This window comes from Vigna unguiculata, chromosome 11 (assembly GCF_037176805.1).
Source record: "Vigna unguiculata cultivar grain cowpea cultivar isolate G323 ecotype 2 chromosome 11, ASM3717680v1, whole genome shotgun sequence".
NCBI classification, from domain to species: Eukaryota; Viridiplantae; Streptophyta; class Magnoliopsida; order Fabales; family Fabaceae; genus Vigna; species Vigna unguiculata.
Window position 1 is genome coordinate 3,025,070 of NC_140802.1, and position 18,720 is coordinate 3,043,789.

The following is an 18,720-nucleotide window of genomic DNA, read 5'->3' on the forward strand; positions in this document are numbered from 1 at the left end:
GATGATGGGAAATTTTTTAAGTGAGTGAATAATGTGTTCCCAAAACGATCTTTAAATTACTTTTAAGAATATCTGTAACCTTGAAACACAATGTTGAACGTAACTTCCCACATATTAATGCTTTACTCCCCACTTACATATGAGTTGAATATTTTGGCAATTGTCAAGTAAGAGAGCAGCCACATCAGTGAATGAAAATTGGATGATGAAAATTCTTTTTAAGTCAGTGAATTGTGTGTACCCAATAGCACATTTAAATTATTTTAAAAAAAATCTGCATCCTCGAAACATAATTTCCAACGTTACTCCCCACATTTTAATGCTTTACTCCCCAGTTACGTATGACTTCAGTATTTTCGTATTTGGCAAGTATGACAGCCACCCACTTCACTGAATGGAGATTGGATGATGGAAAAATTAAACAAATAAAATAAGGGTTTTGGAGGAACACCTTTCAACGAATACGCAAAGGGAAAGAGGTGTAATGGACTCACAACAACGGATCAATGCTACGGTGGGGACGATGAAATGGTTGTCATCGATGACTTCCGGTAGCCGCTGTCTCCGGTTACCCACACACACGGATGCAATGCTTCACTTCTCTCTCTCTCTCTCTCTCTCTCTCTCTCTCTCGCTGTCTACAATGGTTTTTCCTTTCCACCACTTTCCAGCACTTCGTTCCTTCTCTTTGTCTCCACCACTTCGTTCTCTCTGTCTCCACCACTTCGTTCTCTCTATCTCTATTTCAATTTGCCTAAGCTAGTCACTCCCACACGTGTAACAGTTAGTTTCATTAAAGCATTTACAATAAAAAAATTTAAAACTCCCTTGCCACATCAGTATTGTAAAAAACGAGTCAAAAAAATTTGTTGAAATATCATTTCCGTATCCGATAAAGTATAACATGGTAACAATAAGTCAGTTATATTTTCTTATCTGATTTATCACCGGGCCAATATATTAGGATATCAATAGTCATAAAAATTATCTCTATTTTGTGTCCACATTTCATAATTCCAACTTTACTCTTTACAATATTATTATTTGTTAAAATTTTAAAAATTAATGGTTACTTTTACAAATTTTTATAAAACTCTTTACTTATCCCTTTTTTTTTCCTATCATCAACAATTATTTTTCATATTTTCTCCATACATTTCACTTTATTTTTAATAAATATTATTTTATTTAATTTATTAACTTAATAACATTACAATATGATACATTACTAATATAAGATCATGCATAAAATGCGTACACAAAATCGCGATAACACATGCATGTATTTACGTTAATAAATTTAAAGAAAATAACCATTAAAAAATAAAAAAATTAGTAAAAGAAAAACTAAAGAAAAAAACTTAGAATTAAAAGAAAATTAACCTTTAAATAAAATTTAAAAAAATAAAATTAAAATATATAGTTTTTTTAAGATTAATTATTACATAATAAAAAATAGAAAATAAAAAATAAAATAAAAGACATGTATATGTAATTAATTAGTTAAATTAATTAAAATTATAGAAAAAATCATTTTAAAATTATTTTTTGTTGAAACTTTTGTTAAAAAAGATGATATTAACTTAAGTTGAAGTTAGTAAGTGAGTGTACTGCTGCAGAGAATGAGAGAGACCAAGGAGCAAGGAGGCGCGCCACCACGAACAGGTTAGTTTATTTATCCTTAAATTTTTCCGTGAATTTCTGATTTTGTTATGTGGTTATCCTGATTGTTTTGGGTTATATTGATTTCCCTTTCTGTTTCGTCATTGTTTTGTACTTTGTGGTTGTTCTGATTTTGCCAAGATCCCTTGATTTGCCCTAATAAAAAATATGTAATATAATAATTATAATAATAAAAATAATAATAATATAAATAACAATAATAACAATATTACTAATAACACTAATACTAATAATAATTTAAATAATAATAATAATACCAATGCTAATAAATCATAAAATTTTAAAATTCTGATTTAAGTTTATGACTTTTATTATTTGTATCTTATTTATATTTTCACGTTAATTTTTTAATTTATAATATTTTATATTTTTATTGTTTCTTAATTTCCTATTATCATGTTTAGTAGTATAGATAGTTGAAGAAATTTAATATATATCATAACAATATATGATTATATATTTCAATTAACACAACATATTAATAGAAATGACACATCAAATTTAAGAGAGTGAATGCGCAGCCGCTTTCGTTCCATCTTCACCGGCGATGACAACGGCACAACCATCTTCACCGGCGCGGACAACGGTACAACCATCTTCACCACTCACAACGAATCAGGTACTCCAATCTTTATTACGGTTTCTATTTTCATTTGGGGTTTTGCTCTTGCGAGTGTTGTTTGTGTTTGCGATTGTTGTTATTCTCGTGATGGTTCCTGATTCAGGTTTGTTCTTTTTTGTTTCAATTTAGTTATATTCGAACCCCCATAATCCCCTTCCCTGTTTCAATTTAGTTTCTGTTTTGTTTTCTTCGTGCTAAGTGATGTTAGGAAAGTGACTGTGTATTTGTGGCCAGCAACAAATCTCTCATTTCACTGAATGAATTATATCATCCCAACACATGGGTTGGAAGTTGGACATCCACCGGTGATAAAGTAAATTTAGAATATATAGACTTTATCTTACAAGTCGGATTTTATGATATATAAACCTTATCTTACAAGTCGGGTTTTATGGGTTATGTTTAAAAACTACATTTTAACATGATATCTTAGTAAGATTTGTCATTTGTTTGGCTTATTATTTCACTCGTGATTGGAATGCTATCGGAGTACCAATTAATGTATAGTTCCACGCTCGAGATATATATGTCTCGAGATATATATGTCTCGGCGTGAGAGAAGTGTTGTTGGAAGTCACAAATTGACTAATGATAAGGTTAATTTAGAGTATATAAGTGAATGTAAACTTTATCTTATAAGCTGATTTGGTATGGTTGATGTAAGCTTAAAGTTCACCTCTTAGCAAGCTGGCTAAATAAAATTTCTTATAATCCTCTATTCACTAGGCTACACCTCTCGGAATATAGAGGCATAATTAGTGTTAAAGTTATTCTGAAAAACCTGAAATATACTACCGCATAGCCAAATTATTATTCAAATTGACTTCCAAGATAAAGGGTTAGGTAATTGTGTTGCATTCTAATCTTAGGCTTTTTTTTTTTTGTTTTTCCTGCAGAAGCTCTTGACAAAGGAAACATAGTAAATTGGTTTTCCTTGCCTTGGGGTTAAAGAAGAGACATCACACTTAATTTCGTTCTATTTTTCTTTGGTTTGATCGGTACAGTTTAGCAATGAAGTTTGATAAAACAGATGCTCTATCAATTTTGTCACAAATTAAGCGTCAGGATAAACAGATTAAACTGAAGAGTAGGTAAGATACTCATTCTAGTATCGCAACCTTGTTTTTTTTTCTTCTTTGCTTTCTGTGTTAGATTTTAATTATATTAATCTGAAATTGGTGCAGATGGTTACTCGGCATTCCTCCCACTAGGCATGAGAGGAAGAAGTTGAAAAAGCATTTCAAAAATAGGTTAGTGCCTCATTTGTTCAATGATTTTGGTCCTAGCTTTTCACTCTAATGACATATTTTATTTTTCCTTTTGATTATTAGGTATTTGTCTGAGTCTTTGATCAGAGAAGATGATGTAAGTATTACTATTTCTTTGATTTATTGTAACTATGGTTAGTTGCATTACTATTTGAATGATAAATTGACAATCTAGTAATTGTCAGATGTTTTATGAGTCAGTAAAAACTCATCTTGAAGATGCCCTTGGAGCACACCGCTCTGAACAAGAGAACGATATTCCTAAAGGGGATATGGATTTCATTCAAACACTGAACATGAAAAGGTTGATATCACCCTTGCTTGATAATTTGACTACCAAGGGTCTCTATCTTCTTGCTATGATAGTTACTGGTAGCTCATTTAAGTCTGAAATAACTCGTTGCAAAATGAAAAGGGTTATCAAGGATTCCCTTTCGAGTGTTCTGGGCAGAAAAAGCCACCATAACCATCTTGATACTTGTAAACAGATTTTTTCACTTCTCAACAATCCACAGAATTTCCGGGACAGGTGTGAGCCTTTGGGTGCATTAAGATCCCTCTCTTACCATGCTGCTGCAGAAAAGGTACTGCACAATCTTCAAAACCTGCCATCTCAGACATTGATTGCAATGCGTAGAAAACTTAAAGGAGTGAAAGCACCAGTACCACAGTTACAACCCCGCAAGCATGGATGGGCAAGAGACCATCTAATCAAGCTAGTGAAGAAGATCAGTATGGAAATGCTTTCAAAACTTGATAGAGAAAGTGAGTTGCAAGAGCCATTAGCCAAAGCTATGGCAGTAGCAGACTTATCACTAAAACTCACAACTGGTTCTCATAACATATTCTCAAAAGACTTTTATCAGTTCTCCCCTGAGGTGAAGTCCTTGCAAAGTGATATTATGAATGCTATATGGTCGGTGAAGAAAGTAACGACAGTGCCAGAGCTAAGAAATTTACAGCTTCTCATAGAACCAAAGGCTACAATATCAAACCGGTGCATTCGGACAGCTTTTGTAAATTTTTTAACTGAATTTCTTTTCGAGTGCAGTGATATGGATAGTGTTCCGAAGTCTCTATCACAGACTCTAGATGTTATTAACAGAGGTCCTAATAATGGTGGCTTGCACAATGTATTATTCAAAAAGAAGTATATTGAGGACGAAGTTGACTGCATACTAAACATCAGTGCTTTGACAAAACAATTTGTTTTGGATTTATTGCCTGATGATGAATTTGATAAAGACTTTAATGATGCTTACATGGAGCAATTAGAAGAAAGTGATGACAGTGACAGCGATGAGGATGGTGGTAGTCAACTTCAGGAGGACATACAATTAGGAAATGGATTTGATTCAATCGATACATGCTATGAAGCAGAAAGTATTGGAGATTTTGTGCCATTTGAGTTCCTTTCTTGTACCATCAAAATTGAGGAAAATGTTTCATCTTCCCCACTTACAGTTAGTGATAGGTTGAATAGTTGTTCCGAACGGCTTCAATCTAATACATGTTTTAGTGTAAATTTGGAATCTGAATTTCACAATACTCCACGTAACATGTCAAGTGACCAATGCCAAGGAGAAAGAACAGAGCATTTTAGTACATTTATGGCTGACAAAAACAATTATTCTTCATTTGTTTCACCCGACAGAGAGTTGGATGAAAAGGTTGTAAAGATAAATCATTTGTTTGAATCTGATACTAAAATAGCTGCAACGGACACGACTAATTTGTTTTCTGGGGAGAAAGAACCCGTGCCCACTAATTACAGTGCATGCGAAAACCAATACCTTGCTATCCAAGATGCTTGTGATAAGACAAGTATGCTTGCATATAGTCTTGTAGGTCGTATGTTGCATGAGTTTGTAAAAACTGAAGGCCTGGATTTAAACCCGAGCAAGAGTTTATACCTCAACCGTAATAATCTCATTGAAGATGTTGAAGGTATTGAAAGTTTATGCTATCTTACCTATTATAACCAAAATATATATCATACTATGTCTACCAATTTAAAGATGTTGTTTGATCATATTACTACTATATACTGTATTAAAAGTAATTTTCATTCTGTGACAAGATTTTGTACTTTGTGAAACTTCAACAAAGTAAAACGTGTCAGTATAATTGAATGAAATGTCATTTGTCTCACCCACAGAAACTGTATCTTTTTCCTGGAAACCATGTCCTTTTTTTCGATTTTCTTGCATGTGTGCTCAGTTCATGTACATACTTATGGTAACTGTAATCTTGTGTAAAGCCTAAGATTGTTTCATTCATTGAATGCATAGTAGTTTAGCCATAACTCTGTCATGTCTGCTGTAGGTGTGCTGAATTTGGTACTTATTTTTAAAGTTAGAGGCCAAATTCTCATATATGCATTTCCACATTGCTAAATTCTTATGTACAACTCCGTCAAAGTCCCCATTTTATCTTACCAGTATTTTACCAGGAAATGTCCCTGTATATTTTTTCTGGAAACCATTTCCTTTTTTAGTCTTGCATGTGTTCAGTTCATGGTACGTACTAATGGTAACCTTTCATGTTTAAAACCTAAGATTGTTTCATTTTGTGAATGCATAGTAGTTTAGCCATAATTTTGTCACATGTCTGCTGTTTGAGTGATGAATTTTTAACTTATTTTTAAATTTAGAGGCCAAATTCTCATATGTGAATTTCCGCACTGCAAAATTCTTATCTCTAAAGTTACAACTCCATCATAGTCCCCATTTTATCTGACCCGCATTTTACCACGTAATGATTGCAAATAATATGTTGCATATGTTCATGGATTATTGCTGATTCATTACCAAAATATGTCTGATTTCAGATCCCACTGATTGCATGGCTGGATATTATAGAATTTGAGATAATGAAAACTGTTAGATGCTTTTTCTGTAAGACAATGCAAGAGAGATGGAGCAATGAAAATTGGGGATCATCTTTATTTGTATTCTTAATGTTTGCCTTTTGTCTTTTTTTTTTCTTCATATTTTAAGCTGAGTATGAAATGGGGTCTGAATATGATGGCAAAATAAAAAAAAAAACCCTACTACCACCATACCTTGTGCATAGGTTTTTGTGATAAACATCTAGTGCTTTGGCATACATTTATAAATTGTGAATATAGAGATTTGATAGGCTGAATCCAGTACTCAGCTAGTATCAATATGCAGTCTAAATTTGATTAGCCTGTTCTGTTACATACAGATATAGAAGAGCAGTCATCATCTGGGAAACATGCAAGAGATTTTGTTCAAGTCATTGAAGAGTTGATTCCTTCCTTTCCAGATAGGTAATTGGTTCATTCTTCAAATATGATTACATAACTTAATAGTGTTGTATTTAATGTGCATGCTTCCTTTCCTAGATAACCCATTTAGTTGAAAACTTCTTACTTGCTTTATTCATTGCATCATGTGGAGTACCACTCAGATTCAAGGCAAATATATTAGATCCTTACATGGGCATATAAGTGCATAGTAAAAGTCAAAAATTATGTCTCTTTAACTCCTGCTTTGGACACTACTGCAGCAGCATGGAAAAACTGAAGATGTTGATGGGTTTACAATAACGGAACTCAGGGTTTCAGGTTCAAACATTTTCAAATGAGTTTGATCCAATGGTGAGCTTGTTTAGTGTGAGCTTTACCCTTCCCTCCAAGGATTTTCTTACCACAAATCGATTATCTGCTACAACAAAACAAGCTCGTCAGAGAGGAATGTTCTAGTGTGCGGCTTTTATTAAGGATAGCATTAATTGTATTATATGCCATTGTGAAACAGCCATTATATAGAGTATTGAGTTCAACAAAATGACACTTTCGGAACTTATTGCGTAAAAAACTGAGTGCGTGTGCCGTGAGTGCATGCAGGGCACTATCACTCTGTAAAGTGTTATAAATCTGAACATACAACAGTGACAACAAAATGTGTTGGAATTTGATCCAAATAATTTAAGGATCGAAATTTTGAAAAGATATTTTTAAATTTAGTAAAAATAACTTGGAACAATTTATCGAATAATGGTTTTGCATCAAGTTTTTCCCTTTCATATTAAATAAACTAAACTAAAATAAAAATTTCAATGAGTTTTGGGTATTGTAATTGTTCCAACTTTAATGTTTAATCCATACAATTGTATCATAAATTTACTAGTTGAAAGTAAATATATATTATTAATTTATTATAAATAATCATATACAGTACTCTGATTTAAGATATTAATAATAATAGTAGTAACAATACAAAATTATTTTAATAGATACATATTACTTCTTTTAAAATTATTCTACATTATTTCTTTTATAAAATAATAAGTATTGTTTAAGTAACTACATACCCATCTCGAATCATCATTATATTATTTTAACTAAAACATAAAAGATAAAATATTTTAACTAAAACATAAAAGATAAAATGATGAAGATGTTATCATCTGTCAATAAAGTTATAAAGGTATAAAAAAGAACCTTTAATATCTAATGAACCAATAGAAACAAAGCGTGGGACATATTGATGATATGCTGCCATTGATGAATGATACATCTTGTGAGCTTGTTTAGGTTTTTTTTTTTTTTTTTTTTTTTTCTAATCCTCTTTAGTAGATCCGTGCTTCTCGTGGTGCTTATTATATTATTAAAAAAAGTCAAACATGCAATCATATAATGAGTCTGATTATGGCAAAAAAAGCAATTATTCATTAAATTTTTAAATAGTTCTTATATAATTATAAATTAATATAGGTTTGTTTGTGGTTAAGAAAAAACCCTTTAAAATTTTTTACATACTTTTTATTAGAAGTAATTCAAAAAAAATAATGATATTTTGACCAATATTTTTTGACTCATTTTTACGATTATTTTTAATCCACTGTTTCAATCATCTTTTAATTATTTATTTTGATTTTTTTAGTGACGTGATGTGATGATTTAAGGATGATTGGAATAATAGGTTAAAAATAGTTAAAAAAAATTATCAAAATATCATTATTCGTTCAAAAAATAGAAAATTACCTTTTTATATTGTTTAAATAACTTTACATAAATAAGTTATAAACTATAATAAGTGAGTACTTTATTGATTTTTTTTTCTTCTAAAAATCGGTTTAAGCAAATAGCCCAGTAAAGTTAATATTTTAGTTGATGGGTTCCTTTAACTTTGCAAGGCGGATTTCTTTATAAAATAGAATTTAATTTTAATATGTATTATCTTTGCTTTACAATAATAGACTACATTAGTTATATAGTTTTGTTTATTACACACATTTGCAATGAAAGTGAAACAACAACGAAGATTGCAGCTATGGCATTGTGTTCGCATCTTCTCTCTGTTTTTTTGCAGATTATGATATCAGCTCCAATTAGTATTGAAGCTGCAATTTCAACTTTTTCCACTGATAATTTTAGGAGTACCTCTCTTAACAGAAGCAGTTTTCCAAAAGGTTTTATATTTGGAACAGCATCATCTGCTTATCAGGTACTTCCAAAACTGAGATAACTTTTTACATTGTGGAGAAAATTTTGTAGGAAACTTATTTCTTGTAAATTTTTATAAAAATTATGCAGGGAAAGTTTCACAAAAGGACAAAATTTTGCAATAATCCTTTTATTTTCGAAGAATTCTTATTTTTGCAGTAATATTTAAGTTTGAAAGATGCTTAATTACCATATAAACCAGTGTGAAGGTGCAGCAAATGTTGGTGGCAGAGGACCAAGCATATGGGATACATACACTCATAATTACCCAGGTTTCATTTTTTTTTTCTTTGCCTATATATACTACAATCCATTATAGCTTGTTGTGTGTGGTAAGTTATTGAGTTCATAATATTGCATTAAAATGTAATATAGTTTTGACAGTTTTCTTAGTTTATTTTGCTAAACTATTATTATGTTCTTGATCTACTAGAGACATGTCTATAGTTACAAATTCTAGCATTTTTTGTTTGAAACATGACAGATAAAATACTGGACAGAAGTAATGGAGATGTTAGCATTGATCAATACCATCATTATAAGGTAATGATAACAAAGACTCTTTAATACATTAATGTCTAGTGAAGCAATAAAAATAAACATAATTGAAGTTGTTTTGATAACTAATACTACAGGAAGATATTGAAATCATTAAGGGAATGAACATGGATGCTTACAGATTCTCAATATCTTGGTCCAGAATACTTCCAAGTAAGAAAGAGAGAATTATATAAGAACTTCTCTTTCTTATAATTTTGTACATTATTTCTCCTTAATCATAGCAGTAAAAAAATACATTTTGATTGATGGCTATCTATTTAAATATTAGATTCTTTGACTAATTTCAGAAGGAAAGATTAGTAGAGGTGTGAACAAGGAAGGAGTCAACTATTACAACAACCTCATCAATGAACTATTAGCTAAAGGTTAATATGAAGTTAAGAATCTTTTTTTTTTTTAACTTCATTTTCTCTAATTTAGTTTTGAAATTGAAACAAGTAACTCAATTTGTTGAGATCCATAATGCAGGTCTTGAACCCTTTGTGACCATATTTCATTGGGACCTTCCTCAAGCCTTAGAAGATGAATATGATGGTTTTTTAAGTCCTAATATAGTGTAACTCACATTACTTACATCAAATAATCAAAGTATACTTGTGTGAACATACTTTAACTGATATCTACTTTATTTATTATCACTATCTAGGAATGATTTTCAAGATTATGCAGAGCTTTGTTTCAAAGAATTTGGAGACAGAGTAAAACATTGGATCACATTGAATGAACCATGGACCTTTAGTAAATATGGGTATGCTGATGGTATTTCACCACCTGGAAGATGTTCAACCTGGCAAAACTTATCTTGTGCTGATGGTGATTCAGCCATTGAACCCTACATAGTAACTCACAATCAATTACTTGCTCATGCAGCTGCTGTTGATGTCTATAAGACAAAGTATCAGGTTTAATTACATATTTTGTATTTTGAAATGCAACCGGAAACGATATATCTGATATTTTTCGTTATCCGATATCAATAACACTGATTGAAAATAGTCCTAAACTTGAATTTTGCTTCATATGTGTAGGTTTCTCAAAAGGGTGTGATAGGGATATCTCTGGCATGTCATTGGATAGTACCACTCTATGATACAGAGTCGGATCAGTTTGCTGCAGAAAGAGCCCTTGATTTTATGTTTGGATGGTAACTACTTTATGAACCTAAATTCTTATGTGGAACTCAACTATAGTTTGATAGTGATTCTAAGTTTGTATTGTAGGTTTATGGAGCCATTGACAAATGGAGAATACCCTAAAACCATGCAATCTTTGGTAGGGAATCGATTACCAAAGTTCTCTGCTAATGAGATCAAACTCTTAAGAGGGTCCTTTGATTTTATTGGATTAAACTACTATACTTCTTATTATGCTACTAATGCACCTGAATTAAGCGAAGCAAGACCTAGCTACCTCACAGATTCTCTTGTTGTTCTTACAAGTAAGTGCTCCTTAATTAATATCTATCACAGATTCATCCATTATCAATGCAAGGTCTAAATACATAGCACCCACTTGAAACCATTGGACTTGATCAAACAATTAGCTAAAGAAAACATGTTAGACATAGCTGCACACATTTAAACAAACTCATTAATATTCTGAGTGGTGTTTAGGTTGGTCAAATCACAGCCGAATGATGGTAATTGGGTTTCTACATTTTTAAGTAAAAAGAGTTGCACTCTAAATATCAACTATAATTTCTATCCTGATGGCAAGTGTTCAATTCTTCACTTGCTATAAAGGCAATGTTATGAGTTTAATTTCTAGTAAAGTAGTATTGTTTAGGAGAAGTTTTTTGCGATTTGTATAATTATCCCATGACATAAGTTAGATGGGCTGAATCACAACCGAAGAATTTTTTTCTTAGTGAAACAATTGTTGAAAGAAATATTGTTGAGGGTGCATTAATTATTCCATGACAAAGGCTAAATGCGTTAAGTCACAATTGAATCGTAACTTCGGTTGCTACTCCGAAGTAGAAAGAGTTTCACTTTGATCATTACTTATAATTTTTCTATAGTGGTAAGTTTTTAATCCAACAATTGATATTTACAAGTTCAATTCATAGTGGACAATTATTTACGAGGAGACTCTTAAGGTAGCACAATTATCTCGTGTATAGACCAGGTGAGCCAAAAGAAAGGTGGGCTACCGAGTCATAATCAAAGAGTTTGATTTATAGTTGGACAGTTACTAAGGGAAAGATCATTCTAAGGTGCATCTATTGTCTTGTGGCTGAGGTCAGGTAGGCTAAGAGTAAGACCCAGAAAAAATATTTTAATTTGATAAAAATAAATAAACACGTGTTGGATACATATTTAATTTATTATGATCACTATGTGTGCAAAGGATGCTAGAGCTTAGTTGGTTAGAGCTTGTTAGTAATGTGATATCTGTAACGTTGACTTAGTAATAAAAGTTGGAAGAGAGGGTAAGAGAGGTTGTGTGTTCAACTTCTCTACTAACATTCGGGAGTTATAAGGTTAGTTTGAAAGGAAGGGTGGAAGAAGTTGTGAGTTCAATTCTCACTAACATTTGTGAGCTACAAAATTGGTTTGAAAGATTTGGAAGGAAGGATAAGAGAGACTGTGGATTAATTCCGCAGTTAACAAAATACTACCACTTAATATTTGTGGATAAAAAAAAATTTGAATTTTGTCTTTAACATATGAAAGAATAATCACATCATATGATACCATCCGAATTACCGTTCTTATCCTAATCCATCATTTAATTTAATCATACATGTGTTTGAGGTCCAACACAAGTTGCGGTTGATGAATCAAAATCAAGTATTCATATTGTTAATTTTTGTTATTAGTAGAGCATGATGTAGAATCTTGACAGGTGAACGTAATGGAACACCTATTGGTCAAAAGGTAAGTTTGTAATTATATTTTGTTGAAACTACAACTTCAAATCAATGCTTCATTTCAATTAGTTTTTGAATGAAGAAAAGGAAATTTGTTTACTGCAGACTACTTCAAAATGGCTTTATGTTTGTCCGAAAGGAATTCATGAACTGTTGCTGTATGTCAAAACAAAGTATAACAACCCTTTCATCTTCATCACTGAAAATGGTAATGTAGCAGTTTAGTTTAATCATGAAATGTTCATTTATGAAATATTAAATCTTTGGAGTTACAGAGAGAATTGATATAATGTGTTTTTCCTTCATAGATATATTTAAGAAAGAGTTTATTAATTTATGTATAGGTATAGATGAATTCAGTGATCCAACTCTATCACTTGAAGAAGCCCTAAACGATACTTCAAGAATTGATTACTTCTATGATCATCTCTATTATCTTCAAAGTGCAGTCAAGTAAGTGCTTCACACCATGTTCAAATCAAAACGTATGTTTTTTTTGGATAATGATATTTTGACAACTAAATTTTGACAACTTTATCTTATAATATGATGTGTTATATTCTAAGTGATTTTGGAATATTGAGAATGAGAAAAAGGTAAAATGAAAAACCACTTAAAATATGACACATAAAATTGTAAGAGAAAGTTTTAAAATTTAGTAGTTAAAAAATTATTTTCCTTTTTTTTATATGATTGAATTAAAACTTTACTTCTGATAGTGCCAACTTCCCTTTCCCTAATGATTATACCTAAATTTAAAAACGTTTGATAAGGCCAGAAAAAAAGCTTACTAATTATATGATAATATTACTTTTTTTTTCATTTTATTAGGGATGGCGTGAATGTGAAAGGATATTTTGCATGGTCTTTAAGTGACAGCTTCGAATGGACTTTAGGCTACATTTCAAGGTTTGGAACAATCTTTGTAGATTACCATAACCTCAAAAGATATCCAAAGTTGTCTGCCATTTGGTTTAGAGATTTCCTACAAGGCAAAACAGATACATATGACAATTAATTGGTGTTAAGAAAATTGATTTCAATAACCATTTGTAATTTTTCCCACAGTGGATGGAATAGAATTCAAGAAATCTCACTAGAATAGACTTTTTTTTTTTTTGTAAATAATGACTCTGATGCCATGTTAGAATTGAAGTTTAAGCTTAACTCAATCCCACAAAACCGATTTGTAAGGTGAGGTTTGTGTTGGGTTTATGTATATATTTTTTCATATATGGGTTATGGTTATAATCATTGAGAGATTGTGGTTCCAAAACCTTAAGACTCTGAACTATCGGCTCTGATATCACTGTTGGGTTTATATATATATATATATATATATATATATATATATATATATATATATATATATATATATATATATATATATATATATATATTATGGTTATAATCATTGAGAGATTGTGGTTCCATATATATAAGACATTAGTCTTACACATATAAGACTTTTGACCCAGTTTTACACCAAAACTTTAAGACAACAGTGTTATGGGTCTTTATTCTTATATAATGTTTAACTTTGTCTTTTCTATCCAATGTAAGACTTTTTTGACTCACACTTGGACTATTCTCAACCGTTTACACCCTATTTATGTACTATAAAATTGTTTTATTTCTAGTTGACGTGATACTTTCTACCGTAAAGTTCAATGTAGCTTTGTAATTTCTATGGGTTTCTATATGAAAGAAGATAGCTGTTTCAGAAAGAAACACAGAGAGAATCTGAATCCTGTTTTGTGTTGGACACTCAATTTTAAGATCATAGGAGCTTAAGAAATATATATTACTAAAAATCTATATTAACAAGAGATAATGAAATGAAAAACTATTAGTAAATTATTTTTTTAAATCATATCTTTATTTTGTTACCTCAAATTTATTATTTTTAAAATAAAGAATGTAGAATTATTTTATCATACGACCTTTCTCTTTTCTTAATTGATATAAGTAACAACTATTACATTCTGGATGGTTTTATCATTTGTCATTATCCCTCCCTTCCAAGAACAACTACTCCAAAAAGAATTTAACATATTTTCAGAAAAATCCATTTCAAACAATACACAATAGAAAAAAATACAGTAAGCATTTTCAAACGTTAAAATTTGCTCAGTTAAAAATCAAGTGAGAAACAAGACAAACTAAAAATGAATTTCTTAACCACAAGCTATCATTATCTTATATCATTATTTTAACTGTTTTGTTGAATGTGTATCAATGATTGTAATAATCAGTTCAATAGTAATTTGTGATCACTTTGTTTAAAGTGATTATAATTGAACGTATAAGATTTGTTTCGATTTAAATCAGTATAAAATTTTTGTGTGTAACTTTCTCTATTTTTTATTCTATTATTTCTTTGTTACTGAGAAAGATTTAATTTTTCCATACTTTACAAAAGTTTAATACTCTGATATTTGTTATCGTAGTCTAATATAAACTTAAGGTTATTAAAAACAAGTTTTGAATAACTAACAAATTTTAGAAATCAAAACTTTAACTTCAAATCTATTCATCCTTTTGATTTTGTTCAACCTTCTCTTTAATTCTAACATTTGATTCTTTATTTTAGAATTCAATTAGTATGATTATACCACTTTGCATGTATACTATATCATTTCATATCAATTCATATCTTGACTTTCACTGTTTAATCTTACCTACATTGTTTTAGGAGTGTTTAATATGACATTTTGTCTTTAATCTTTCTTAAAATATTTTTGAAATTTCTACTTAAAGCTACTTGTAAAACTAACTAGGAAAATGTGTTACTAAATCAGAAACACATAGTAATCAATGCACAAATTGTCCTAAACTAACTCCATACCTTAAAATGCAGGAGAAAAGAACTCTCTCTCTTAGGGATTGCTCCCCTTGTTATCCATGACTCATAAAATTTTTGCAAGATGGTGGTTGTGATGATTTTTGGTGGAGTTTTTGATGGATAAAACCTACACATCAAAAGAAATTCAAACAAACACTAGAATATAATAAATTGATCTACCAAAAATAAATTATATACACCAAAATTTATGATATTCTTATCCTCCTTCAAGATGTATCATAGGACGATCACCAACCTCCTCTTCTTGAACATTAATATCATCAACTTGAATATCAATATCATCAACGACTAAACTTGAATATGTCCTTGGGACATGTGTAGAAGATAATCATTATTAAAAAAATTTATATTTTCTGTCAATTTTGTTTTGAAATTTTTTTCTTAGAAAATATTTACAAATTTTGTTATAAAAAAAATTGCAAGAAATTGCTACTAATTTTTTTTACAAAATATTTTGTATAAAATACTTTTTACAATAAATTTTGTAGAAAGTACTTGTAAATTTTATAATTTTATAAGAAATAATTATCCACGAATGACAATTAAGATTTTTAGAAAAATAGATAGAAAAAACTTTTTTTTTATAAATTTTTTTAATAAATTTGTAAAAAAATTCTCATGTAATATGAAAATTCTAATAATGAATGGTGCAACATATGTTGCAGGAGATAAAGGATTACAACCAACAACAGGAAAAGAGGACGAGGTGCATTGATGTGAAGGAAAAAGTAAGGAAAAAGTATTAAGATTTTAATATTAAAGATAGAACATAATATGGTAAAGGGCAGAATAGGGAAAAGAGGTTGGTCTTGTAAACTATAAAATTGTCAATAACCACAACAAGAGAATACAATGTGGGCATTTGTTTTAAGTGAATGTTTCATTGCCTCCTACTCAATTGGCCATACGAGAAGAATCCTAAGATGTTTGAAACAGTAATAATTATCCTACACTATATATTTTTTCAAATATTCATATATGGATTTATTTGTTTGTTTGTTAGTTTGTCAATGAAATTAATAATTATTATTTGTTTAGGCACGAAAAAAAAATTATGCTCAGCAACCTCAAAATAAAGCAATGATTCATAAAATAGCTCATTACCACTCATTTCGTCAATATTAATCCTGTATCGAGTCGTTGCCACTACCTGCACTTCAGAATCATCTTTAAGAAATCATTCATAAAAGTCCTCATTTTATAACACACTGCTACCAGCCTAATTATTCATAGAATGAGTTGCAGTCATATTATATTTTACTGCAAAATCAATTTCTTTTTCTCCTATACAGTATGATGTTTTAAAATATACACGCAATTGGATTTATTTATTGATTAGTTCGCCACCGAAATTGACCATTATTATTGCTTCATGGAAATCATAATATTTGGATTTTATTTATTGATTAGTCAGCCACCGAAATTGACCAATATTATGTTAAGCAACCTTCAAAGGCATAAGTGTGATTTCAAATTACTCAGTTTCATTCATCCATTCCCACTCCTGTTCTTACCATGGCAGCAGAAATGGTTACCGGTGCTCTTGTTTCTACTTTCCTCGAGAGAACTATTGATGCTTTGGCTTCCCGTCTTTTCGACATATTTCGTCAAAGAAAGCACAAGAAGCAACTTAGAAACTTGAAGATGAAGCTCCTAGCCATTGATGTTGTGACTTTTGATGCAGAACAAAAGCAGTTCACAGATGCACGTGTTAGAGATTTTCAACCACTCAATCATCTTTTGAGGGGTTTGGGAGTTTGATTGATGCTCAAAAGTTGCACACATTTAAGCAAACAGGTTTGGGAATAAATAATCATTATTGCTATTGGGATTGCAAGATTTCAATACATGACTTGTTCTCCAAATTTAAGTCCATACGTGTCTTATCTTTGTTTTTGTGTAGAAACCTTACAGAGGTGCCTGAATCTGTAAGAAATCTTAAGCATCTCCGTTCATTAGATCTCTCCTATACTGATATAGAAAAACTACCCGATTCAATATGTTTACTCTACAAGTTGCAAATACTGAAGGTGAACGATTGTCGTAGATTAGAGGAGCTTCCGACATATTTGCATCAACTCAAGAATTTGTGTTATCTGGAATTTTTAAATACTAGAGTGAAAAATGTGCCACCACATTTGGGAAAGCTGAAGAACCTGCAAGTACTGATGAGTTCGTTTTGTGTTAAGAAAAGTAAGGAGTTGGGTATTCAACAATTGGGAGAACCCAATCTTCATGGAAGTCTAGGAATTGATGAACTACAGAATATTGAGAATCCCTCTGATGCATTAGAAGCAGATTTGAAGAACAAACCACACCTTGCGGAGCTAGAGTTACACTGGAATATCATGGTCAACTCCTCTATTGAATCAACAAAAGCTGAGGATGTAATTGAGAATCTAAAACCTCCAAAACACTTGAAGAAGTTGTCAATAAGGAACTATGTCGGTAAACAATTTCCAAATTGGTTACTTAATAATTTATTACCGAATCTGGTGTCCTTAGTATTATTGGGCGATTGTGAATCTTGCCAACGTTTACCTCCGCTCGGTCTTTTGCAATTTCTGAAGAGGCTGGAGATGTCAAGGTTTAACGAGATAGTGAATATTGATGCTGATTTTCATGGGAACAACTCTTCTTCATTTATATCTCTGGAAACGTTGAAGTTTTCCTGAAAGGAGCTTTGAGAGATAATACTTCATTGGAAAGCTTGTGGATTGAAAAACTGGATGCAGAAATTTTTCCTTACGAGTCAAGTCTAAGTCAAAAGTCTTATATTTGATAAAATAGACAAAGTTAAATACCATTATCTTAAAATCTTGAGATAAAAATGGTATAAAATGTCTTATGTATAAAATCAATATCATATATAACAATATAGAACCACAATCTCTAGCCTATAACCCTGTAATCCATATGAGAAAAAAAAAAATGTCCGACCAATAATTAAACTTAATTAAGTTTATAATAATGTTGAATATTTTCAATTCAATTTTTATTATTATTTTTTATTGAGTAGATAAAGTTTTATAGTTTTCGATTGAGTTTTTATCAATTAATTTTTCTGTTAACTAGGTTATATATTGTGTTATTTTAATATCTTAGTTATACGAATACTATTTTGGTATTAATATTAAATAACATAGTGGTATGGTTAACATTACAGGATGTTTATGTTATCCGAAGGCAAAGATGGAATACGTATCGTACAAAACATTGACATTCCGTCGTTGTTTTTGAGTAAAAATGAAAGGTAAGTTATAAGGTACAAAGACAGAGAGAAACCATCATGGTTCATAGTTTTTTTTTTTAGATTGTATCATGCCATAAGAAAAGCACCCCTACTTGTATTAGAATAGAATAAATTGCTTC

The 18,720-nt window shown here is 30.6% G+C and overlaps 2 protein-coding genes across 7 annotated transcripts; both read left to right on the top strand.

Annotated features, from left to right (window-relative positions):
* The first annotated feature begins 2,116 nt into the window (after positions 1-2,116).
* Positions 2,117-7,402, top strand: LOC114169872 (DNA double-strand break repair protein). Of its 4 annotated transcripts, none has more exons than XM_085669478.1 (7): positions 2,117-2,302; positions 3,202-3,396; positions 3,490-3,555; positions 3,637-3,670; positions 3,759-5,520; positions 6,784-6,868; positions 7,111-7,402. In XM_085669478.1, the coding sequence occupies exons 2-7, from the start codon at positions 3,317-3,319 to the stop codon at positions 7,145-7,147; spliced, it is 2,064 nt and encodes a 687-aa protein (XP_085525604.1). In that variant the 5' UTR covers positions 2,117-2,302; positions 3,202-3,316; the 3' UTR covers positions 7,148-7,402. The 4 variants fall into 4 exon arrangements, with proteins under 4 accessions (XP_085525604.1, XP_085525603.1, XP_027911035.2 ...); XM_085669477.1 differs by having other exon boundaries at positions 2,120-2,302; positions 3,310-3,396; positions 7,108-7,402; XM_028055234.2 differs by having other exon boundaries at positions 2,122-2,302; positions 7,108-7,402.
* A 1,379-nt stretch (positions 7,403-8,781) lies between these two features.
* LOC114169827 (beta-glucosidase 12-like) lies at positions 8,782-13,584 on the top strand. 3 transcript variants are annotated; one of them, XM_028055149.2, is made up of 13 exons: positions 8,783-9,050; positions 9,252-9,321; positions 9,534-9,592; positions 9,685-9,760; positions 9,898-9,975; positions 10,079-10,166; positions 10,257-10,512; positions 10,639-10,754; positions 10,831-11,048; positions 12,458-12,489; positions 12,588-12,690; positions 12,827-12,935; positions 13,314-13,584. In XM_028055149.2, the coding sequence occupies exons 1-13, from the start codon at positions 8,877-8,879 to the stop codon at positions 13,498-13,500; spliced, it is 1,566 nt and encodes a 521-aa protein (XP_027910950.2). In that variant the 5' UTR covers positions 8,783-8,876; the 3' UTR covers positions 13,501-13,584. The 3 variants fall into 3 exon arrangements, with proteins under 3 accessions (XP_085525606.1, XP_027910950.2, XP_027910951.2); XM_028055150.2 differs by having other exon boundaries at positions 8,866-9,050; positions 9,510-9,592; XM_085669480.1 differs by lacking the exon at positions 13,314-13,584 and having other exon boundaries at positions 8,782-9,050; positions 12,808-12,935.
* Positions 13,585-18,720: the final 5,136 nt, after the last annotated feature.